General features: G+C 42.5%; 2 protein-coding genes across 3 annotated transcripts; both read right to left on the bottom strand.

Moving 5' to 3' along the window:
* Positions 1–2007: 2007 nt before the first annotated feature.
* LOC148401386 (extracellular matrix protein 2-like) lies at positions 2008–8207 on the bottom strand. Its single transcript, XM_088368470.1, has 9 exons — positions 7284–8207; positions 6469–6699; positions 6125–6401; positions 5603–5718; positions 4537–4669; positions 4296–4453; positions 4048–4187; positions 2537–2863; positions 2008–2472 (listed from the first exon to the last, which is right to left on the bottom strand). Exons 1-9 carry the CDS (start codon positions 7665–7667, stop codon positions 2289–2291), a joined length of 1950 nt encoding a protein of 649 aa, XP_088224596.1. The 5' UTR covers positions 7668–8207; the 3' UTR covers positions 2008–2288.
* A 2907-nt stretch (positions 8208–11114) lies between these two features.
* On the bottom strand, positions 11115–20594 carry LOC148401385 (galectin-8-like). Of its 2 annotated transcripts, XM_088369479.1 has the most exons (6): positions 20466–20578; positions 19903–20068; positions 16725–16901; positions 15501–15586; positions 15244–15421; positions 11115–11779 (listed from the first exon to the last, which is right to left on the bottom strand). In XM_088369479.1, exons 2-6 carry the CDS (start codon positions 19921–19923, stop codon positions 11633–11635), a joined length of 609 nt encoding a protein of 202 aa, XP_088225605.1. In that variant the 5' UTR covers positions 19924–20068; positions 20466–20578; the 3' UTR covers positions 11115–11632. The 2 variants fall into 2 exon arrangements, with proteins under 2 accessions (XP_088225605.1, XP_088225606.1); XM_088369480.1 differs by lacking the exon at positions 19903–20068 and having other exon boundaries at positions 20466–20594.
* Positions 20595–25845: the final 5251 nt, after the last annotated feature.

Below are 25845 nucleotides of genomic sequence, written 5' to 3'. Positions count from 1 at the left end.
ACAGTGACTTCCTGCTCCGTCCTACAGTGTACAGTCCATTGTTGCAGGGCTAGCCTGGTGCTTAGCAGAGATGCACTTTGGATGAAATCCTTTGCAGATAGCATTCTTCTTGTTCTTTTAACCCCATTCAGCTCTCGTTGTGTAGATTCAGGCACTTGTTGTGTTTGTCTCATGTTTTTTTTAATCCCTCCCTGTCGCTCACTTACTGTGGCTTTGTTGATTATGGTGTTAGTCTAGAAATGGAAGGCTTGGCATCCCAATTAAACTCTATTTTTCACTCGCCCGAGTAGCCGTGTATTAGCACACCCACTTATTTGCTCTTTGGATGATCATCTGCAGTCAAAGTCCAAATTACTCATTCCCTGACCAAATTATGTGTAACCTTAATGTTTATTATCTCAATGTGTTCCTTTTAGCAGGAAATAATACATGTAAGTGGTAAAACCTTTGAAGACGTTGTGTGATAGTAATCCACAATTTCATTGTAGTGTTGCTTTTGTAAAGTGAGGGAAGAAAATGCAAAAAGACAGAGAGACTCATTCAGTTTTTAAGCCACGTCTGCCTATGAAAATAGAGCCGCAAAGGATCACTCCCCGTTTGCCTAAGTGTGTTAGCACCCATTGGCAACAAAAAAAATCCACAAACTTGGTTTCAATGGACAAAATCTCCCAAACGTGGCAAAATGTTGCATGTTTTGCTCAAACTTGTTTTTTTAATCTTTTTACATGTACCGGTTAGAGGTCACATTAATGATCCAAAACTTTGATTCTTATTATTATATCACAAAATAATAGCATTTTGACGGGGCGGGGCAGACTTTTGTATGAGTATGTCACTCATCTTATTTGATTTTTTTCAGCTACCTTTCTCTTTTTGAGCTTTCAATCTAAACATACGCGGCATGTGAAACAAAGAAACGCACCATGCCGCTCTTTCGCCGTCGTTTTACAGTCAAGTTTGCGAAGAGTTATTCAACATCTGTTGGATGGGATGTGGGTTTAACAGTACTGTCACACACATAATGATGGATAGCAAGCCTGTCAGATTTGAAAATACCCAAATGTGACGAGGGATTTAAGATGAGAGCGGACTGGCAGGGGCGCTGTGAACGCGGGCTAATACATTTTGGTTCGTGTTTGTGAAGCGGCAGCGACTGCCGCATAAATGAGAGTGAGCGGTTCCTTCGACGGTAATATGCTGTTGGCTAAAGTGACTGTACAATTATGGAGAATGGAAGCTTGCACCACATGCGCAAGGCTGAAAACGAGGAATGTAACATGTGATTACTGGCCCTGGCAGAGAACGTATAAATGACATGGGTACAAAAGCAGCTTTGTAGCATTTTCGGAGCAGCTTTATTCAAACTCGATTTTGCTCTTCTTGTTTACTTAAGCATCTGCGAGAGGTCGTCTCTAATTTACAAGCAAATTACTTGCATTTACAGTTGCTTTTTATAGTGTTAACCCTTTTTCAGAATTAGGTTTGAGGACGCATGCTGAAGGCAGGTGGAATGAAAGTACAAGACTCATCACAGAAGAAGAGGGGCAACAGTTTTTTTTTGGTCACTCACACACACGTACACGCACACACACATATGCACCGTCATACGTGGAACTCGAACTCACAGTGTCGGCACACAAGGCAAGCAAGTGCACCCCAACACCATCAGCGACTCCCCTAGAGGGGCAACAGGTGATATTCATAACGAGATAAGAGCGACATGAACGTAAAACCAAAACAGAAGCACGCCCAACATGAATCCGCAAACCAACAATTAGGGGCCAAGTTTACACTCCAATCACACAGATTCGGCTCAATCTAAAGGGCATTGAGGGCAACGTTGTGCAGTGGGAGTGAGATAAACAAATAAAATAAAAAACACATTTAACGGAAGACAGATGTTGCTAACATGTGATCGAAATATATAACATTTATATCATACAAAAAAGTGCTGCCCAATAAGCCCAAATATTTGTTGACTATACAAATGAAAACACAAGTTCACCCTCTATTTATATTTAAAGGAATTTAATGAAGGAAAAGGTAAATATAAAAGTTTCTCAATGGTAGTGAACGCAAAATACAAAATCTGGCTTTCCTGTAAGTTAATGTAAATAATTGAAAAGACAAAAGTTCAGCTGAGAAACATATGAATTGAGTCGGACTTAATACATACATACTTCGTATGCTGCGATTAGCTTCTTCAGTGCATCACAACTGTTGCATGTTTGTGTTTTTAGTGAATTGAGATGAATGCAAAACTTTGCTAAAGTCTGGCAAGATCATGTTTATGTCTGAATTTCCGGCAAATCTCCTCGTTGAGGATAAATGACAAGTCCTTCAGCATCTTTGAGACAAGCGAAGGCATTCGAGGGAATCTTGTCCACTGCCAACAGGTTATTTTCTAAGTGGACTGACGCTAAGGTGGAGCCAGAATTTCTGGGGTGACACACTCCCCAGCGCTTCACCAGCCTGTAAACACCAATTATTGTAAATGACAACTAAAAAAAAAAAAAAAAAAAAAATGCGATCTCACCTGATATAGTTGTTGCCCAGCCTCAGCACTTGCAGGTTCTTAAACTGTCGAACCCAATGAGGGACCTCCCCCAGGTAGTTGTCATTCAACAGGAGCTCAACGAGCGAACGGAACGTTCCAATAAAAGCGCCCCGATCGATGCCCTCGTCCGTCAAGGCATTGTGAGACAGATCAAGGGAGCGTAAGCCGGGCCGCAGGTGGCGGAAAACCTGAGCGGGGATGTGGCTGATGTTGTTATTTTGGAGCTTCAGTTTGAGGAGACGGCGAGGAAGATTCATGGCCATCGACGTTAGCTGGTTGTGAGACAGGTCCAAGACTTCAAGTCTCCTGTGGAAAAAAAATCCTTCAGTCTGGATTTAAATAAATCTCTAATTTGAGTTTAAAACTCTTACCCAATGTTGAAACCCTACTTTGAAAATTAACTTTAATTTGAAACCTTAACCTTTGATCTCCAATCTGAGTTTAAAATCCTACTTTGAACCCCTAATGTGAGCTTGAAACCACAAATCTACTTTTAACCCCCTTCTTTGAAACCCCAAGTAGTTTAAAATAAATCAAACTTGTTGCTAGTTGATTTCATGAACACTCATTCAGCCAATTCAAATCTAACAGTTGTTAATTTGTTAATATCTGTAGTGGAAAACATATTTTTAGCAGTGTGTTGCATGAAAAAAAAATATATAACAAAAGATCTATCAAGGCCGCAGCCTGCGTCATTCTTAATGGATGTCCTGTATTTGTATCGTTTTGCACCGCTTAGCAATATATACTGTGCTTTTTCTCTGCAGTTTTGCTCTCTCAGAAGCTCCAGCCGTGGTTCAGAAGAATCCCAGGGAGCAATGGAAAAAGCCACAGGAATTAACTATATCTATACACGACTCACACGCACAAACTCACACACCCTCACAATCACATTGAGACATGCAATTGCCCTCGCTCACACGGCTACTCTTCTCCACACACACGGTCAACCTTCAGCCTGAGAATCTGTGAGCCTGTCATTGTGTCTTCGAAAGAGGGCAGAGGGTTGGGCGGGGGGGGACAAAAGTACATAATTCATATTGACTGACGCCGATGATGGGAACTCAAAATGAACTATTGTAAATTCTAATTTGTATCGTTTTCTTTCTTGGCTGCGTGTGTGCATGTATGCATCATAGCTTGATGTGTAGGGACTGATATTATGAATAGCAAATGATCTCTGTCAGTGAAGGTTTCTTTGGCTGCCACAAGTTAAAACCGCTGTCAGCTTTATCATGAATCAAAATGCATGCAGTAGCATAATCTATATGACACTGGCCTACTCCCTTGTGCCTGACACGGGAACTGCAGTATGGTGTATGAAAAAAATGTATAGATAATATATATACGTATATATATATATATATATATATATATATATATATATATATATATGTATATTTTGTATTTTTGTTTGTTTAGCATGTGATTTTCTACAAGCAACAATCACCCATTAAAGGTCATGAAACAATAATTATGGATGAATTTACTGAAGGCGGGTCCAGACATGTTGTGCAAGGCCGTCTTCACGCAGAAGGTTATGACTCAGGTCCAACGTTTTCAAATTACTGCAGCCCCTGAGTGCCTCTTCCGTCAGCGCTTCTATCAGATTTTCATCCATATCTAAAGTCTGTTTGAAAGAAGGACAGAAAGAATGAATGACAAATGTGTGATCTATCCATCCATCCGTATAAACGTGGTGGTGTTGGTTGAACTTTGAAAGGAAGAACCTTTGCACCTGCAGAGAACGGGGAAGGCCCAGAGGGAGAGAGCGAAAGCGGTTGTTCTCCAGTGTGAGGTGACGAAGCCCCTTGAGCGGTTTAAACGCTCCAAGTGACACGCCACCCTCATACAAACCGTTGCCTTCCAGCTCCAGTTTCATCAGGTTCGCCAACCCTAAAGGTGACAAAGCTATCATTTAAATCAATTCCCATATGGAAACGTACTTGCTCTTTGATGTACATTGACGTGATATTGACCTGCGAAGCATTGAGGGAACAGGGTGCCTAGCTTGTTGTTGTTCACACTTAGTTCTTCAAGAGCCGGCGGCAGTGCTGGGATCATTGTGAGCTGGTTGCCATCTAAGTTCAGCTTTTTCAGAGAGGTCAAGTTCTAAAGCGCACACATCAGAAAGAGCAGTGAAAAGGCCAAAGAACAAAATAAATGCTTGTCTTGAACTCCATCATTTTCATCCTGAAGATAGAATTACAGAGTTCAAAGAAATGATCCAAGTGAAAGAAAGCCAAAAAAACTCTTCTATATCATCTATCATGTTGTATTTTTGGTACGGCCTATCAATGCGGCATTGAGCAAAAGCCTCGGCGGTCAATGCGTGTCATCTAAAAGCTGCGGACTGGATCCATTGCTGTGTCCTTCAAGCCAGTCCATCAGTCCTCTGTCATTACTGAAAGGGATGGGGGGGGCAGCACCCCTAAAAATAATTTCCTTCCCTCCTCGTCATTGGCCGCAGCTGTTTTCCAACAAATCCGCGCAGCCAATGTCATCAGAGTGCTCCGACGGCAGCGCGTAATGATTGGTCGAGAAGCAGCGGGTCGCTCCAGTGCGGTCGGGATCTTTGTGTGCGTTTGGCCTGTGGTCAATTCGAGGTTGGACCGAAGGTTATTCTTAGGAAAGATGAGTTAATGTGATTCCCAGCACTCGCTCTCAAATTATTGTAATCATACGGGATTAAGAGTGCCTTTGATTTTAATGAGATTCGAGGGCCCGTTTCAATTTTACATTAGTAAAAGACAATAAAAACTCACTCATACTTTTTGTGACATGATGCCAATCGTACGCCGAAATAACTTAATCTGAATTCTGCGCATGCCTACGTTATCACAAAGCTGCATTTGGCGTGGTTTTAGTTATTCCTGCCCCTTTGGCTTTGAAAGGCGCCCATGTTACTGGAAGTGGTTCTGCAAGACCTAATTTCTATGCATGAGCTCCACTGTGTGACGTTTTGGCCACAAGGTACGTGGACATTTTTGGAGGCTTGCACTATTTTGAGTGACTGGAAAGACGTGTAGGTACAAGACTACTCACAGACAGCGGTTTTTGGCTGAATGAATCATCGTCCAGTTGGTTTTTGCTCAGGTCCAGGGATTCCAGTTTTGGCATACCGGAGAAAATGTCTGGAGGAATGACTCTGATGTTGTTGTCTTGGTGAGACAAAGAGGAAGGATAAAGTGCTTATTGTAATACAGAGGCAGAGTTGCAATATGCAGACATTGGGACATTACTTCAATAACAACAATAGACAATTGACTTACTATTTGGCATAAACCTCCCATGTACAAATTTAGTGAATTTCTTTTTGTTATTGCTGTTTTTTTCTCTTTTTTTTGGCAAATTGATACTAGTAGTCAGTCCCAATGTAGGTCAGTTTTTTTTTTTTTTTTTTACAAATCATTGAACAATATAAAGTGTAGGGAATGGCTTGCTCTATCCATCCATCTTTTTTTCTTAAAATGACCTTTGCCAACAAATGCTGCATGGAGGTGCAGGCGGATCCGTAATTCATAAAGAATAAATGTTTTAGATTTCAAAGTTCACCAGTGGACACACCTCCCACGTCCAGTTTGGTGACCTCCAGGTTGTGGATGATTGGCAGGTGAGCCATGCCCACATCCCTGCAGTTGATTTCAGTGTTGTCAGTCTGGCACTGACCCACGGGAGACTCTGGTGAGATGCTTGTGGTTTCACTCTGACTGCCAGGAGCTTCAGTTGCCTCTTCTTCTCCCTCTTCCTCCTCCTCCTCCTCCTCCTCCTCCTCCTCCTCCTCCTCCTCCTCCTCCTCCTTCCCTTCCTCATTGCCTTCCTCTCCTTCCTCTTCCTCCTCTTCCTGAGACAAACAAGTCAGCAAGGTGTTTCACTGAACATCAAACACAACTTCTTCAATAAGTTTGAACCTCTTCTTCATCTTCCTCCTCCTCGTCGTCGTCGTCATCATCGTCGTCGTCATCATCTTCGTCGTCGTCATCTGCCTCTTCCTCCTCCTCCTCCTGTTTCCCGTGTGCTTTCTCTTGATCCATTAGCTGCCTCTTCTCATCATGAAACGCCTTCAGTACAGCCATTAGCATGCTGCTCTCCTCTCCTTTTTTGCTCATCCTCCAGCCCACCAGGCGTCGCCCTAAACCTGCCTAAAAATAGTTGCTTTACTGTTTCTCAATTTTCATGGTAGAAAGTTCAAGAAGCAAACTATGGAGGACCAAAACAAAATCCCACAAAATAAATAAAAGCGAAAATAAATGTAAAAATAAGTCATTAAAATGCAAATAAAAATATATAAAACAATATTTATTGTATGTCTACATTCATTTTTGTATTATTTTCACATTTATTTTGCTACTTATCGTAAATGTTTACGTGTTTTTTATTTTTGTATTTATTTTCATTCTGTAATTCCATATAATTTGACATTTTATTTTTTCAATTATATTTTTATCTTCGTTTTTACTTCCCCTTTCCTTTTTTTTTGTTTGGCAGTTTTCGTCCTCTATAGGCAGACCACCGATCACAAAAAGACATTAAAAGACGTTATTCCACAGTTGGATCGGAATTTTCGGTGCCCCACGTGAAATTTCAAATAATAAATAAACTTAAAGTGCAAATTACAGTTATTCTGATCATTCAGCAGCATCTTGAACTATGGTTCTAAAGATTTTCACACCACTGGTGAGCCTACGTCTGAAGAAAAACAAAAAAAGTAAGTATGACTTCTTACTATTCTATATGCAAAGGAGTCCACTTTGGCAGCATGTTTCCTCTTCCACCAGGCGTCTCTCCTTTGTCTATCAGCCTTGAGGAGTTCCTGGTTCTGCTCTTCTGTCACCATCAGGACGTAATTGTCTCCTCTTCCCTCACCTTTGAAAAAAGATGTCGCTTTAAATTTGATTCTATGTATGTCACAAGAATAACTTACCTTCAAGGGGAGATATAGGTCAGAATCTGATAATTTCATCCTGGTATCAATCCCAGTTTCTTTGGTTGCTGTTTCTTCATGTTTAAGTGATTTGGGTTCCAGCCCTACTTCTTCATCATGTGACAAGCTTTGTCCAGATAAAACTGTGCCACTCAACAAAATGAGCACTAACCATAGCTGTGGCATTTTTGATAGTAGTCCACTGAGGTACCAAAAAAAAAAAAGCTAAAATTCTGAAAATTCTGAGGTTTTTTATTCCCAGCCAGAAAGTGGGATAATGAACGCTGCAGGTAAAAACAGTGCTAAGCTTCACTCTGCTGCCTTGCCAGCTCAGTGACTGCTGCATGTACAGGGGTACAAGTTATGTTATAGGTGGAGAGGTAAAAAAAGAAAATCTCACATTGTTAATAGACGCCCATGTTCGACTGAGCATGATATACACAGACACGCCCGGCTCCTCCTCGTCTCGTCTCCCACTTCTTCTTCCTACCTACCGTCTGCCTCACACTTGCTAAGGGGCAAACATTTGACCTCGAGGTAAACATGCCATGCATATATTCAATCTATGGGTATTATTAATCCATTACATTTTTTGGTTTTACCCTTGAAAAAGTTATGTCTTTTCCTTTTGAATATTGACATACTATGTGTGCAGTATACATGTATTAGGTCCTTTCCCAGAGGTGGATTTTTCCATTTGTGGTCATGGGGTCATGTCAAAGTCAACCCTGTTTGGCAAAGCTCCACTAGCATCTATGTATGAAAACAAACACGACTCCGCGGAAACAAACGATGTGACCCACCATCGTTATCTTCCCAACACATGTAATGCATGTGCACGCACACAATTTGACAGACTGCTGTCTCAGCTCATCACAACGGGTAGGATGCCACCAGCCGGGTCCTTTCACTGTGGGTTGACACAACCACAATATATTCCGTCAGGAACTCCACTTACACCCCCAAATCTGTCATGTGTGGTCAGTTAGCAAAGTCACACAAGTTTGAAATGTGCCTTAACCCTGGGTCATGTGCTGCAGACAAATGGCCAAATGCTGGAGTGCCAAATGGGGGAGAAAAGTAGTGACAAATCAAAGGGCCCAGTATTTCTAGTTTGCGTGCATTGGAAGCATTTTTGATTTCTCAGGGCCCCAAATCCTTGGCAGTACCAGTGGACAAATGCCACATGGAACAGTTTATCACCACTAAACACTGAAACACTCGGGTTCTGGTGGGCCCTTCACATACTTCTTGTCAGGCTTGGCGCAGGGAGAGGACTCGAATGTAGAGTTCCAACCAAAGGTGTTTTATTTTCTCCAACGGAAGGCAGTACAGAAAACAAAAGGCGCCTCAAGATGAGGGACAAAAGGCAAAAAACAAAGCGCCTCAAAACAAGGGGAAAAAAGGGCTGGAGACAGCAAACAAAGGGCGCCTCAAACTGAGGAAAACTACTCTGGCAAAAACCTAACTAAACAAATCACAGAGCTGTGCAAAAGCTATCTTCTCTCTAGGATCTCGCAGGGAATTTCTGTGAGTTCGTGATCGCTGGTGTTCATGACAAGGTCAAGACGCAGTGGCAAAAGACAAGGGGAAGACGCAGGCTATATACACACACACACACACACGGAAGGAGGAGGACACAGGTGCAGACAATCAGGGCCAACGACACAGGTGTACGCAGTTGGGGATCAGGGAAGTCAAGTGGACTGACGCGCAGAGGAAAAACCCACCAACTGAAATGAGAGTTACAACAATAAAACAGGAAGTGACATGACAAGACAACCCACAGAACAGGACTGCATGACAGCATGACACTTCTCTGAAAAAGTAATAAGAAAACAAGACTAAAAGCCGCCAGAAAGTCATAGTGTCTGTAATTACTCAACTCAGCTTTATTTATAGAACATTTTAAAAGAACCACTGCTGGATACAAAGTGGTGCATGTGGAGAGAACATTCGTCACAAAAACAGTTAAATCAAAAATTAATTAAGAAAGAGTAAGATAAGGCTAGGGAGCCAAAGTCAACAGGAATTGGCTATACCTGGGACACTGGGGGCAAACTTGAAATTCAAGAAACTCTAACCCTTAACGAGAAAGTGATTTTAGTACTGAGTAGGGCATACTGTACAATTGATCTGAATGACATTTGCAAGGAAGTGGAAAGAACTACTGCCATGTTTTTTAAGCTGTAATTTAGAGGCAGCCAATACAATGAAAACAGTAGGGGGCCCAAAATTTAACCAAGTGGAACACCAAACAAGTGAGGCATAGCAGGACAAGGCGAACACACAAAGGTCTGTCTGCCAAATACCCGAGACCAATGGTTCTTAATCTGGGTTCAGCCAAACCCTAGGGTTTCGGTGAGTCAGTCTCGGGGGTTCGGCAGGTCCGAACACACCTGAATTATTGTGTAAATTCGTGACGACGCATATCTGAACTGGTCTCGCAAAGGCAACAGCAGAAGTCACACTGATTTGCAGGTATGTAATTTGCTTTGAGTTCATGCATTGTGTTGGTTATGTTCTTTAAACAAGGTGATGTTCATGAATGGCTCATTTTGTGCACCATTAATAAATAAACATTGATGTCTTGAATTTGAAAAAAAATTTTTTTTCACTAAAGAGGGGTTCGGTGAATGCACATATGAAACTGGCGGTGTTCGGTTCCTCCAATAAGGTTAAGAAGCACTACTCTAGACACTAAACCACTAGACAGTTTTCTGGTGCTCCAAACTAGCTGGGAAAATACTGTAATTCACTGTATCGCAATTAATCCAAATGTCACTTCAAAACAATCACAACAGCTTTTAACAGAGCGCTTGTGGCATTACCCACTGAGCCAACGAAAAACCAAATCGCCAAGAATAACTCGCGTTTTGTTTTGTTGTTCAGTTTCCTCTGCTTCTAAAAGACGTGAAAATCAGGCTTGCTTTTGCGAGAACCGTCTTCATCACGACGTTCATCAGCCGTTTTCAGTCAAAAGTCAAGCAGGGAACGCTACAACTAAGCCAAAGGGTCCAAAAAAAAAAAAAAAAAAAAAAAAGTTTTAATCACGTTATGCGCCATGTACTTGGCGCAGGAATGTGAGCGAGCATGGATACCAAAAAGTACAGCTCAGTGGCCTATTGGTAGAGTGTCTGCCCTGAGACTGGAAGGTTATGGGTTCAAACCCTGGCCGGGTCATACCAAAGATTATAAAAATGGGACCCATTTCCTCCCTACTTGGCACTCAGCATCGAAGGTTGGAATTGGGGGTTAGATAACCAAATGGTTTCTGAGTGCGCCACCCCCTCCTCCCCAGGGGGTGGATCAAAATCACACGGGGATGGGTTAAATGCAGAGGATAAATTTCACCACGCCCAGATGTGATCATTGGGACTTTTAACTTAACAAGGAAATGAAATACGGAAAACTGACTCAAAAGCTAACTGACCAGTGTTGCCATTATTCACGTCGACAATGATTGGTTGAGGTTTTTCTAGTCCCACAGAGCACACCGCTTATGAATATATATTTTAAACATGATGACCTCTTTAACAGTCAGTCAGTGGTATGTGGGGAGACATTTGAGAAATATTACAAAATAAATTCTAAGTAAGATCCTATCCAATACCTTAAACACAGAGGAGTGAATATTTTGAAATGGTGTTTTATTGAAAAAAATTGTGAAAGCAATACAAGTTAAAATCAACAAGAGCTCAACATCAATTTTCAAAACAAATCTGGAGCACATTCAATACATTCTCAATGTCATTTTACATCATTGGCACATACAAGTACGACCCACTGCTGTCTACATTCAGTACACTAAGGTATTGCGTAATAACTACACCTGCCAACACTCCCAAACCAAGACTAAAACAAATCTTTTGTGCGGTTATTGTCTGTGTTCAAGTGTTTTAAATGTGATTTTTATTGCTTAACTCTTAACTGTTACCTGATTATGAAGTATATTGTAACGTGTGGGAAAGACTTTGTTGTAATTGGTTTCGTACTTCTATATCATACACCTTTCAAAAAAATTCTTCAAAAAAATTGTATCTATTAAATTAGTACATGTACTGTACATACAATCCTTAATCTATATGAATACTAGCATATAAATACATGATATCCAGACATGAAGTGGTCCTTCCGTTGTTGACGTGTTGTCAATTCTTACTGACGTCTACCAGTGTCATGTCACCGCTCACTTTCACATGTGTGATCTTGTTTAAGCCGACTCTGTATTTGTATTCCAGTTGGGCGTTGTTGTTGACAGTCACATGGAAAGCGTCAGCGAAACAGGAGATGCGTATCTGAATGACAAGACAGTAGCAGTGAGCAACATGGCATCTTAGAGAGCTTCAACCAGTAAACATGTTCTAGCCGTCGTCATTCGAAAAGGATTCTTGGTCCGTCAAATGTCATAGTCCAACAGATTAGACCCTATTTGATTAAAATGATGGAGTGAATATAGTATCAGAGTGTCTACACCATACAGTGGCTGCCAAAGAGCATATACAAAGACTCAAAATCGTCACTTTGATTCACAACCTTAAGATGCCAAAACGGCATTGTCGCCAAGGGTAGAATCAGGTCTAAGTTGGTTATAGGTTGGTTATACACAATATCTATCCTCTCTGCGGCAAAAGGCTTTTCATGCGTCATGGCATAAATGAGTTTCCATATACATAAACATTTAAAGCTCATTAGCTGACTGATTTAACTATTGACATCCACTTCACTAACAACCCACTTCTGGGCTAATTGGCTTCACCTTCGCGTGTGTACGCTTGTGCAATGACATACCAACAAATCAGTGTGACTTCTGCTGTTGCCTTTGCAAGACCAGTTCAGATATGCGTTATCGCAAATTTACACGACATTCAGGTGTGTTCGGCCATCCGCGTGGTGGGGGGAATAGCATACCAGCTCTGCCGAACCCCTGAAGCCGACTCACCGAACCCCTAGGGTTCGATGGAACCCAGGTTAAGAACCATTGAGCTAGGATATGCATGCTCTTGACTACCAAGCCGGCTCATGCAGCCAAATCTCAACGCACAAAGGTTCAGTGAAAATGTGTCCAACACAAGGCCTGAGCTGCAATTACAGCGACTACACCCACATGTGGGCGAGCCTTCGGGGCCCGGATTGGCCTCATCAGTCACCTCCAGACCCACAATCCCTGCTCATCGATCGAGTTTGAAGTCAATGGTCATCTTCGAATCCGAAGGACGAACAACAACTCCTGCCGCAATAAAAAAAATTAAAAAATCAACAAGGCCAAGTTGTTCACAAAGTCCAGCCCCGGTGGCAGATTTTTTCAGCATAAAGTCGATTTCAATGATGAAGACCAGTGAGGTCAACCCTGTCTTAAACTGGTCATGTCAAAGTCATCAGTTTTTCGTTTTGACTTGTCAAATGGGGTGATCTGCCAGTGATTATAGGTAGATGCTGCCAAGGTTTCTTCTTGATGTAACTGACCATGAGTTACATGCCATCATTGTCCCTATACCCAAGAAAAACACAGTGAACTGCTTGAATGACTATCGCCCCGTTGCCCTTACCCCCTATTATTACTAAACGCTTTGAGAGACTCATCCTCCCCTCCATCAAGTCCGCCAACCCAGCCAACATCGACCAGTACCAGTTTGCCTACCGAGCAAACAGGTCAACGGAAGATGCAGTCATGATGGCGCTCCACACAGCCCTCACTCACCTGGATCAGAGAAACACCTATGTGAGAATGCTATTTTTGGACTTCAGCCCAGCATTTAACACCGTCATTCCCCAAAAGCTGGTCACAAAGCTGCACAACCTAGGCTTAGACAGTTCACTGTGTGTATGGATATGGGACTTCCTCAGGATCAGACCACAGCGCATCAGGATGGGAGACTAATTTTCCGCCACACTCATACTGAACACTGGGTGTGTCCTCAGCCCCCTTCTCTTCTCTCTCTTCACGCATGACTGTTTCTCCATCCATCCCACAAACACCATCCTTAAGTTCGCTGATGACACCACCATTGTAGGACTGATTAAGAACAATGATGAGTCAGCCTACAGAGAGGAGATCAAACATATGATCGACTGGTCCTCTCAGAACAACCTGGAACTTAACACAACCAAGACAAAATAAATAATTGTGGATTTTAGGAAAGCCAAAAGGACTGTGCCCCCCACCCTCTCTATTAGAGGTGAGGTTTAGAGGGTGGAGAGCTTCAGGTTCCTGGGAATTCACAACTCAGTCGACTTCACCTGGTTCATCCACACCTTGAAGAAGGCACATCAGAGGCTTTACTTCCTCAGGAAGCTGAAATAGCATCATATTCCCCGCCCCCTGCTGGTTAACTTTTATAGAGCAGCCATCGAGTCCAACCTCACCTACTGCTGTACAGTGTGGTTCACCAACTGCACTGCAAAGGAGAGGAAGGACCTGCAGCGGATGGTGAGGACGGCAGAGAGGATAATCGGGACTACTACTCCCTCGAAGACACCTACACTGATCGAATCAATAAAAAAGCCCAAAATATCAGTACTGATTTCACACAACCTGGTCATGCCCTGTTCTTCCCACTCCCCTCTGGTAAAAGGTATCGCTTTCTTAAATTGAGAACTTCAAGATTGAGCAACAGATTTTTCCATCAGGCTGTTAAAACCATCACTCCACCCCTGCTCATCCCATGCAAAGACTGACGCGGACCACCCACCAACCCAGCCAACACACACAAACACGCACACACACTAACAAGTGCAATATCCACCCCCCCGCCTTTTGCACTTTGACCGCTCAAACGCAGAGACTTGATTCTTGTTCATTATTTTATTTTTGTATTGCATTTTATGTATTTTATCCTGTTTTATATAGATGTATGACCTGTCATGTGGAGCTGCATTAACAGTGACAATAAAGGAATTCATTTCAAGAGTAAAGATATATTCGGAGCAGGACCTTCCCTTCCTGTCGCCAGCTTGCTCTTTGGACAATTACAACGACATACAAAACCCCACTTCCGTCTGTCCTCAGTATCTATTTTTTTTTTAACTTTGTCGTCTTTCGTTCGCAAAATAGGCGTCAGTCATTGTGTCCCTTGGACAGAATAATAATAAAATAAATAATAATAAATCCATTCATTCATCCATTATCTGTACCGCTTGTCCCCACGGGGGTCACGGGGGTGCTGGAGCCTATCCCAGCAGTTATCGGGCAGTAGGCGGGGGACACCCTGCCAGCCAATCGCAGGGCAAACAGAGATGAACGACCATCCACGCTCACATTCACACCTATAGGCAATTTGGAATACTCAATTGGCCTGCCAAGCCTGTTTTGGGGATGTGGGAGGAAACCGGAGGACCCGGAGAAAACCCACGCGAGCACGGTGAGAACATGCAAACTCCACACAGGGAGGGCCGGAGGTGGAATCGAACCCGCACCCTCCGAACTGTGAGACGTGCTAACCATTGCTACACCATGCCACATAATAATAATAATATTAATGATGTACGTAAATGCCCTGATCTAAATAAACCCGCAAGAGGGCAAGGAAAAACATAAAACCCCGTATATTTGGGAGAAGAGGGGAACCACTTATGGGAATCCGCTTTCTCGGATGACCAGGCGTGAATGGATGGGCAACATTTATCTGAATATGATGGTATTAAAGAAACTCTGCAGGAAGACACCTCCCTCAAAACCTGGTCGATGCAGAATATCCATAGCAAACATTTATTGGAGTTGTTGTAATGGAGGTGTGTGCAGAAAGACAGTGTTCAGTGTAACCTGAAAGTCGTCGTCCGGTCTAAAGGAGAAGGAGTTTATCTGGCGCTCCTCCACGCCCCAGGAACCAGACAGAAGGGAGTTCCGCGCAAACACATTCACATCGCCTTTCCAGTTGAAGCGAGGGCTCAGGTTCAGTGCAATGCTGTTGCCATCGCGCATCATCAATCCAATGTCAAAACTGCAACACAAACACAAAAGTGCAAATATATAATCAGGGGCACACCCTTATTTGTTATACATTGGATGTTACCTAGTACCGTTTTGGGTTCCGATTGACTCGCCCTTTGATGATTATAATGCTGCCCACACTAAGACCTCCAATGAGCTCCCTGGTTGAACCACCCTACAACAAGAGAATACAATTTGTGAAAAAAAGAAGTGTGAATTCTCTCAAGAGTTGACACAAGTGACATGCTGTGGAATTAAAGGTTATACTGTACAGAAGCACCAGCGGAGCCAAGAGTGGCAATTGCCACCACCCCCATCAAAGCCTTGTGGCCACACGCTGTGCCACCCTGATGAAGATGGCCATGTTTACACATACAATATTGCACTGCCGTAGCATTTTCGAAGAAAAATAACTTCCCAGTGCATGTGATTGCATCCTCACGCAGAGCACAGGCGTACGTGCTGCACTCCGGTGATTCATTGGATGAGATGACACAGTTCCTTCAGGCTGTAAAAAAACAGCAGCATCAGCAAACAGCCTTTTGAGGCTGTGGAGGTCCGAACATACCTGATTTATCGTGTAAATATGTGATATTGCATATCTGAACTGGTGTCGCAAAGGCAACAGCACAAGTCACACTGATTTGCAGGTGTGTAATTTGTTGTGAGTTTATGCATTGAGTTGTTTTGGACTACAAAACTCTGAGTAATAAAGATGGCGGACTTGTGAAACAGTTTGGTCACACCCATAGTATTTAAAAGCTAAAAAGTGGATTTTCCATCTCATTTGTGTGCAGCATAGCAGCTAAATGCAGCTTCACCATGTTTGCTTTGAAACCTAGGTTCCACTAATTGACGAGGGTCTGTCGACATCTGCTTCCTACAGGGATTGTAACAAATAGCATTTGTATTCAGGACTCAAACCATTCAGCTATTTATAGACCGGTAGCATATTTTTTTTGTTTGTATTAGGTCATTTATGTAGGTTGGAGTTTTAGGGAACGGTGTTGCTTGGTGCTGGGGGAATTACAGTAAATGACAAATATCGGAGTGACCTTGGATCAGCATGTGTCGTTCCTGCATGACAGCTCCAATAGTTGTAACACTACAGGCACTCTAACTACTGTGACAATTATTTCTGCATCTTAAAGTGATGAGGAGACGTATCACTTGTCCCACCTGCAGGCATTAGGACACCGTGGACTTCACACACACCTTGAGTTTCTCACACACATCATTTTGGTTATGGTCATCCACACTGAACAGAGGCAACTTGGTTACATCCTACTCCTGCTAGTAACCACAGGGCTTACCTTGTCTGTGTGGTCTTTTGATTTGAGCATGTTGCTTTCAGCCGTCTCACTGCTGCTGTTTGGGCTTTTTAAGATGAACAGCGGCAACAGGACCAAGATGGCAACCAGGATAGTCACCAGAATAGCTATGAGGATAGCCACATGCCGGGTCTGCACTGATGCTTGAGGAGAGGAAGGCTGCAGACAAAAGTGTAATACTTAATACAGTCAGAACAATAATCCATGTCATGCTTTGTGCTTCAAGTGAAATTAAATTGAACTCAAACATAATCAACACCTTCCGGCTTCCGCTTGGACAGGGATTCGCAATAGTGTGTACGTGTTCAACTGGATATAAGTAAGGTGTTGTTGCACACGGTACGACTGATGCATAGTACCACGCCACCCAAAATAATGTCAATTGTTTAAACTGTTTTTAATACTGTATATTTGTTATTAATTTAACTTTCATGTATAATGTGTAGATTAGAATTGAGTTAAGATTCTCAAATTTGTCTCACGAGCCATAGACAAGCAAGCTGTGAGCAATCAAAGTTTTCTCTGGGAATTATCAACTGTGGCGGACAAGTTTTTGGGTTACTTGAGAGACACAATGCTTCTGCTCGAAGTATAGCAGCATGGTGAGAGCTTGTTCGCCCATCGCCTCACAGATCAAAATCAAATTTAGGCTCTGGTCTGACTGCCTGGAGTCTGTCTGCATCCTCTCACCGTTTCTTCTTCATTCCCCAATCATACATGGTAGGTTAAGTGAACTCTTAATTCTTAATATTAATGGTTGATAGTCTATGTGTGCGCTTCAATTAGCTAGAGAAAAGTTCAGTGTAACCCATTGGTTGGTTAAAGTCAGCGGGGACCCTAGCAATGACAAGCGGCACAGAAAATGAATGGACGTTTTACTTCACCATAATTCCAAGTTAGTACTACTAGTCAGAATACTGTTAGATATCTTGAATGAAAATTCCAACTATTCAAACTCTATTTGCAATAAGTCAGAAAGCTGTTTTTGAAATCTATAGTTTGGTTAGTTTGCACGGAGAAATTAGCAGTTCGGAGAAATAATAGGTGCATGTTGTTGACGTAAAATGTCAACTGAAAATCTGTAAGTGGAGCGCCCGTGACGAAAATTGTTATCACCTATTTGTTGTAGGAGGGTCAGTGGGGAAGAGGATTGGGCTTGTTTACTGTTAAAACATTTTTTTTAAAAATTGGTCATACTAAACTATGTCCAGCAGATAACAGTCTTTGGACTCTTTAAGATGAGATCACCATGTAACAAAGTGTCACGAGTGGATGGAGCAGGGCAACCAAGTGCAGCTTGGACCAGGGTTTATTGAAGGGACCAAACTAACAGACACGTTAAACTGACATTACTTACTAACAACCCAAACAACAGAAACTGAACAGAGACGTGAAACAAAAAGATTGGGTGACATTGACAATGATCTGACAGGGAATGACACAGACAGGACTTAAATACAAGACAAGTAACAAGAGGCAGGTGACAGATTATAATGATTGTGAGGTAACACAGGAGGGGAGGGGCGAGTACACAGACGGGGACAGAAACCATGACAACCTACATATAAAACAACTAGGGACGAGTCGTGACACAAAGGCAAGGCAAGTTTATTTGTATAGCATGTTTTATATAGAAGATAATTCAAAGTGCTTTATATAAAACATTTAGCATCACAAAAAAAGAAACAAAAGATGAAGACATCATAATTAAATCTAAATGAAACAATAAGATTAAAATGATTAAAACCAAGCACCAGTCTAATAAAATAGGTAAATGAGAGATGGAGATTAAAATAATGGGGATTAAAACAAGAATAAAGTATGAATAGATTCACGAGAATGTTATGCAGTGAACAATAGATTTCAGCCCTGATTTAAATGAACTGACCCCCAATTTCCTGGTGTTTCTAAGGACCAAGGAATGCAGAAGCATGTGAACATAGCTGCGCTTTGGAAATTTGACTGTTACAACCAAGCAAGCAAGCAAGCAATGTTCTTGTCATCTTAAATATCACAAACGAGAGAAAGAATGACAAAGATTTAAAACAGAGCTCCAGACTCCATTTTTTGGGTTAACACAGTGGCACCTAACATGGAATTTTAAGGGTGTAAGTAGAAACTTTACAGGCTTGCAAAGTAAATACTCATGCCCATTGTCAGCAACAAAAAACATTCAATCGTAATTTCCAAAATACAAATCTGAAAATTACCCGAACTTTGCACCTGCATAAGTAAATGAAATTACTTGTACAGTCTCAAATATTAGAGGCATAATACCTCCTATTTTAGGGCAATCAGGAGCCCTGGTAGAAGTGATGACATAACACATGCGCCAAAATTTTATTCCGGTGAATACACTGAAAAAATGTGTAAATACTTCATTCAATTTTATTTCCTCAAATGTGCGTCAAATAAAAACATCAAGATACATTTCTAAGGAGACTATCCGAATCCAGATAATTTCGTTTTGTGCAACTGCTTGACAATATTAAATTGAGTAAATTCATTACTCATTTTTTTTCAGTGTGCTCACAATATTTGTACTTTTAAATTTTATCTGGATGCAGATGATTTTAGTTTGGGCAACCACTTGACAAAATAAAATTGAGTGAATTCAACTAAAATGTCTTTTCGGTGTATTTTTTTTTTAAATACATCCTTTTGCCATTAAATATACATTTCTATTGTCTAGTATTTTGTAGAAAAGAGGCAGTGCAGATGTCTTGAGGCATCAAAAACGCAAAATTAGCATCACAATTCACATGTCGCTTACATGCGTAATTCACATGTCGCTTACATGCATAATACACAAGTTCACTAAAGGCATGTTGTCTATCTATCTATCTATCTATCTATCTATCTATCTATCTATCTATCTATCTATCTGTCTGTCTGTCTGTCTGTCTGTCTGTCTGTCTGTCTGTCTGTCTGTCTGTCTGTCTGTCTGTCTGTCTGTCTGTCTGTCTGTCTGTCTGTCTGTCTGTCTGTCTGTCTGTCTGTCTGTCTGTCTGTCTGTCTGTCTGTCTGTCTGTCTGTCTGTCTGTCTGTCTGTCTGTCTGTCCATCAATCTAACTATGTGTCTATCTAGATGTAGATAAATTGTAGACTGCAACATGCCTGACATGCTCTCGCTACATAGACAAACGTTGGATTAACTCACGTTCCGATTAGGTGTAGACATTTTTCAAGCTCAATAGGCGTCAGCAGCAATTGTTGTCGGATCTGATTCTGAAACTGGACTTCGTCGTACGGGCGGGTGCCTTCTTGACGAGCTTTCGACCGCTGGTGGTTGTTTGCCTCTTTGTTTTGTGACGCAATTTGCGTTGCTTTAAAGACCAAAAGGATGACATTTCAAAAAGAGCCCACTAAATAAGGCTACAGAGGGAATCGACAGATTTCGTAGCCACGACGCAGTGGGGTTGGCTGACTGCTTCTCAAACGTCACAAAGTATAATAAATAAAAAATAACACACATCCTGTGCTCAAGACAACAAACATGGTATGAGATCAAGCAGAGGTGTCAAACGTAGTCATGATCATTACTCAAGTAGAACTTTGGCTGTCCCGTTTTACGTTGCCGTGTAGAGCCTTTTCCCAAATTCCCAAAAGTCCCGCTTTTTTAAATTCGACCTTGCCTAAATAAAAACACGTCCAATGGTGGAAACTGTTCAGTTATGTTCAGAGAACACAACACGCAGTAGTCAACGTTATCAAACTACTTACTGGCGCACGAACGTCTATCTTTACCAACTGTCTAAAATGGGAGAGCGCAGCGGTCAATTATGTCAGCGACACGCTGCCGGTGTTGTGCTCGATTTGGTTCCCCCGTGAGATTTTGTTCCCCCTGCCGCGGGAGCGCGCACAGCTTGTTTGGAAAGCGAAAAACCGATGCCGTACGGCGTCGTACGGCGTCAGCACTATGTTGTTTTCAATAAAAACATGAAGAACTCACGTTTGCGTCAGTCAATTTTAATTTTTACAAGGGATTATTGTCATTTGATGTCTTTAAATTCATCCGCGTTCTGCCATTGAAGCGGGGTGCATTCAAAGACCAGTCGTAAAGACGGAACACTCACTCACTTCACCAAAAAGCAAGGATATAATTACGTGAGCTCTTTGCATAAACCTCGATGCAAAGAAACTCCTCCTTTTGGGTACCGTTACATGCTACAAGGAGTATATATTACAAAGGAGACTTTATTCTTAATTGTAATCATCATTCATCCATCCATTTTATTACTCAGGTATTTTCAAAGCAAATTAATATTGTTGCATTTATTAATTTGCTTTAAAATGACAGCGCAATATAATTAAAAGCTGACACTCTAGCAATGTCAAACGTGTTCATTTAAGAAAAAGCCACACACGTTTTGTGATCAAATCTTTCATAACGACAATGATTTGAGTGAATTGATTTGAATGAATAATTGAGAAGACATTTCAGTTCTGAAGGCTCCTTTTGTCCCAAGCAAAGTGAAAGGTGGTGGGATAAAAATTGTAACAGGAACGCTATAAAAAATGTCAAGCCGTGAATATTTGTGCCCCCCTCCCATTTTGAGAACGGTGAGTCCTGGACATCGACTGGCTTTTTTTCTGTCTTCCTGGGGGTCTGCTCAGGTAGTGTGGCAAATTTGAACAGGTTCCCTCATTCCTGGCCCAAGTTACAGGGGGGGAACAAATCCTCACGGGTGCCCCGTGAGGATATGTTCCCCCCCCTTATTTTGAGAACGGTGAGTCCTAGACTCCAGCTGTTTTTTTTCTGTCTTCCTGGGGGTCTGCTCAGGTAGTGTGGCAAATTTGAACAGGTTCCCTCATTCCTGGCCCAAGTTACAGGGGGGGAACAAATCCTCACGGGTGCCCCGTGAGGATATGTTCCCCCCCCCCTTATTTTGAGAACGGTGAGTCCTAGACTCCAGCTGTTTTTTTTCTGTCTTCCTGGGGGTCTGCTCAGGTAGTGTGGCAAATTTGAACAGGTTCCCTCATTCCTGGCCCAAGTTACAGGGGGGGAACAAATCCTCACGGGTGCCCCGTGAGGATATGTTCCCCCCCCTTATTTTGAGAACGGTGAGTCCTAGACTCCAGCTGTTTTTTTTCTGTCTTCCTGGGGGTCTGCTCAGGTAGTGTGGCAAATTTGAACAGGTTCCCTCATTCCTGGCCCAAGTTACAGGGGGGGAACAAATCCTCACGGGTGCCCCGTGAGGATTTGTTCCCCCCCCTTATTTTGAGAACGGTGAGTCCTAGACTCCAGCTGATTTTTTTCTGTCTTCCTGGGGGTCTGCTCAGGTAGTGTGGCAAATTTGAACAGGTTCCCTCATTCTTGGCCCAAGTTACAGGGGGGGAACAAATCCTCACGGGTGCCCCGTGAGGATATGTTCCCCCCCCTTATTTTGAGAACGGTGAGTCCTAGACTCCAGCTGATTTTTTTCTGTCTTCCTGGGGGTCTGCTCAGGTAGTGTGGCAAATTTGAACAGGTTCCCTCATTCCTGGCCCAAGTTACAGGGGGGGAACAAATCCTCACGGGTGCCCCGTGAGGATATGTTCCCCCCCCTTATTTTGAGAACGGTGAGTCCTAGACTCCAGCTGATTTTTTTCTGTCTTCCTGGGGGTCTGCTCAGGTAGTGTGGCAAATTTGAACAGGTTCCCTCATTCCTGGCCCAAGTTACAGGGGGGGAACATATCCTCACGGGGCACCCGTGAGGATATGTTCCCCCCCCCTTATTTTGAGAACGGTGAGTCCTAGACTCCAGCTGTTTTTTTTCTGTCTTCCTGGGGGTCTGCTCAGGTAGTGTGGCAAATTTGAACAGGTTCCCTCATTCCTGGCCCAAGTTACAGGGGGGGAACAAATCCTCACGGGTGCCCCGTGAGGATATGTTCCCCCCCCCTTATTTTGAGAACGGTGAGTCCTAGACTCCAGCTGTTTTTTTTCTGTCTTCCTGGGGGTCTGCTCAGGTAGTGTGGCAAATTTGAACAGGTTCCCTCATTCCTGGCCCAAGTTACAGGGGGGGAACATATCCTCACGGGGCACCCGTGAGGATATGTTCCCCCCCTTATTTTGAGAACGGTGAGTCCTAGACTCCAGCTGATTTTTTTTTGTCTTCCTGGGGGTCTGCTCAGGTAGTGTGGCAAATCTGAACAGGTTCCCTCATTCCTAGCCCAAGTTACAGGGGGGGAACATATCCTCAGCTGTTTTTTTTCTGATGATTTGTGCAGTGATACTGTTATTAATGCACTTTATCAACGTCTTTGGCCTTATTTGGGTCAAACAACTTTGACAACTTCAATAATTTCAATAAAATGTGTAAAGAACAAAATTAATGCCAATTGAGTTATGCCAGTTATAATGTCTTAGTAAAGTTGTTGGTCCACTAATTGGCCCGACAACAATATTAAGATATTTAACTTCTTAACTTCATTGATAATTTTGCAATATATAATTCAATAAACAGTACTAATACAGACAGACCTTGAGTCTGTAGCCCAAGTTACAGGGGGGGAAACATATCCTCACGGGTGCCCTGTGAGAATATGTTCCCCCCCATTTAAAACGGTGTAAATGTAAATAAATGATTAATATTAAGAAATATATTGAATGACACATGCGTTGTAAATTATTGTAAATGTGCTGCATTGTATGATCTTGCTTTTTTCTTTGTTTACCAGATTCAGTGTGACGAGTGTTGCAGGTGGTTCCATCTTTTATGTGTCGGGGAGCCTTCAACCGAAGGCTGTTTTTTGTGTACAGCATGTAAAGAAAATAAATGCTAAATATTTGAACCTTGCTTGAAGACCATTTTGCTTTTTTTTTTATTAATATTTTTTATTTTTTTATTTCATTATTTAAAAAAAAATATATTTTTTTCTTAATAAAGTTTAAAGTCATTATTTTTATGTATGTTATATGATAAAGAAACAAAGTTGTTTGACCCAAATAAGGCCAAAGACGTTGATAAAGTGCATTAATAACAGTATCACTGCACAAATCATCAGAAAAAAAACAGCTGAGGATATGTTCCCCCCCTGTAACTTGGGCTAGGAATGAGGGAACCTGTTCAGATTTGCCACACTACCTGAGCAGACCCCCAGGAAGACAGAAAAAAATCAGCTGGAGTCTAGGACTCACCGTTCTCAAAATAAGGGGGGGGAACATATCCTCACGGGGCACCCGTGAGGATTTGTTCCCCCCCTGTAACTTGGGCCAGGAATGAGGGAACCTGTTCAAATTTGCCACACTACCTGAGCAGACCCCCAGGAAGACAGAAAAAAATCAGCTGGAGTCTAGGACTCACCGTTCTCAAAATAAGGGGGGGGAACATATCCTCACGGGGCACCCGTGAGGATATGTTCCCCCCCTGTAACTTGGGCCAGGAATGAGGGAACCTGTTCAAATTTGCCACACTACCTGAGCAGACCCCCAGGAAGACAGAAAAAAAACAGCTGGAGTTTAGGACTCACCGTTCTCAAAATAAGGGGGGGGAACATATCCTCACGGGGCACCCGTGAGGATTTGTTCCCCCCCTGTAACTTGGGCCAGGAATGAGGGAACCTGTTCAAATTTGCCACACTACCTGAGCAGACCCCCAGGAAGACAGAAAAAAAACAGCTGGAGTCTAGGACTCACCGTTCTCAAAATAAGGGGGGGGGAACATATCCTCACGGGTGCCCCGTGAGGATATGTTCCCCCCCTGTAACTTGGGCCAGGAATGAGGGAACCTGTTCAAATTTGCCACACTACCTGAGCAGACCCCCAGGAAGACAGAAAAAAATCAGCTGGAGTCTAGGACTCACCGTTCTCAAAATAAGGGGGGGGAACATATCCTCACGGGGCACCCGTGAGGATTTGTTCCCCCCCTGTAACTTGGGCCAGGAATGAGGGAACCTGTTCAAATTTGCCACACTACCTGAGCAGACCCCCAGGAAGACAGAAAAAAATCAGCTGGAGTCTAGGACTCACCGTTCTCAAAATAAGGGGGGGGAACATATCCTCACGGGGCACCCGTGAGGATTTGTTCCCCCCCTGTAACTTGGGCCAAGAATGAGGGAACCTGTTCAAATTTGCCACACTACCTGAGCAGACCCCCAGGAAGACAGAAAAAAAACAGCTGGAGTCTAGGACTCACCGTTCTCAAAATAAGGGGGGGGGAACATATCCTCACGGGTGCCCCGTGAGGATATGTTCCCCCCCTGTAACTTGGGCCAGGAATGAGGGAACCTGTTCAAATTTGCCACACTACCTGAGCAGACCCCCAGGAAGACAGAAAAAAATCAGCTGGAGTCTAGGACTCACCGTTCTCAAAATAAGGGGGGGGAACATATCCTCACGGGGCACCCGTGAGGATTTGTTCCCCCCCTGTAACTTGGGCCAGGAATGAGGGAACCTGTTCAAATTTGCCACACTACCTGAGCAGACCCCCAGGAAGACAGAAAAAAAAAAGTCTAGGACTCACCGTTCTCAAAATGGGAGGGGGGCACAAATATTCACGGCTTGACATTTAATATAGCGTTCCTGTTACAATTTTTATCCCACCACCTTTCACTTTGCTTGGGACAAAAGGAGCCTTCAGAACTGAAATGTCTTCTCAATTATTCATTCAAATCAATTCACTCAAATCATTGTCGTTATGAAAGATTTGATCACAAAACGTGTGTGGCTTTTTCTTAAATGAACACGTTTGACATTGCTAGAGTGTCAGCTTTTAATTATATTGCGCTGTCATTTTAAAGCAAATTAATAAATGCAACAATATTAATTTGCTTTGAAAATACCTGAGTAATAAAATGGATGGATGAATGATGATTACAATTAAGAATAAAGTCTCCTTTGTAATATATACTCCTTGTAGCATGTAACGGTACCCAAAAGGAGGAGTTTCTTTGCATCGAGGTTTATGCAAAGAGCTCACGTAATTATATCGTTGCTTTTTGGTGAAGTGAGTGAGTGTTCCGTCTGTACGACTGGTCTTTGAATGCACCCCGCTTCAATGGCAGAACGCGGATGAATTTAAAGACATCAAATGACAATAATCCCTTATAAAAATTAAAATTGACTGACGCAAACGTGAATTCTTCATGTTTTTATTGAAAACAACATAGTGCTGACGCCGTA

The sequence above is a fragment of the Syngnathus floridae genome, chromosome 2 (genome assembly GCF_059516105.1).
Source record: "Syngnathus floridae isolate MCC-2025c chromosome 2, RoL_Sflo_1.0, whole genome shotgun sequence".
Lineage (NCBI taxonomy): Eukaryota > Metazoa > Chordata > Actinopteri > Syngnathiformes > Syngnathidae > Syngnathus > Syngnathus floridae.
The sequence above is the reverse complement of the archived record's forward strand: the minus strand, read 5'-3'. Positions and strand labels throughout refer to the sequence as shown.

What these genes read in the sequence shown, in the direction of transcription:
- LOC148401386 (XM_088368470.1), bottom strand. Translation starts at nt 7,667, where the DNA reads ATGCCACAGCTATGGTTAGTGCTCATTTTGTTGAGTGGCACAGTTTTA. An exon ending in TCAGCCAAAAACCGCTGTCT is followed by an intron (nt 4,670 to 5,602) that starts GTGAGTAGTCTT and finishes TGTGCGCTTTAG; the next exon opens with AACTTGACCTCTCTGAAAAA. An exon ending in GTTCCCTCAATGCTTCGCAG is followed by an intron (nt 4,454 to 4,536) that starts GTCAATATCACG and finishes TGTCACCTTTAG; the next exon opens with GGTTGGCGAACCTGATGAAA.
- LOC148401385 (XM_088369479.1), bottom strand. Translation starts at nt 19,923, where the DNA reads ATGTCTACACCTAATCGGAAC. An exon ending in TGTCTACACCTAATCGGAAC is followed by an intron (nt 16,902 to 19,902) that starts GTGAGTTAATCC and finishes TTTTGTCTGCAG; the next exon opens with CCTTCCTCTCCTCAAGCATC. An exon ending in CAAAAGACCACACAGACAAG is followed by an intron (nt 15,587 to 16,724) that starts GTAAGCCCTGTG and finishes CTCTTGTTGTAG; the next exon opens with GGTGGTTCAACCAGGGAGCT.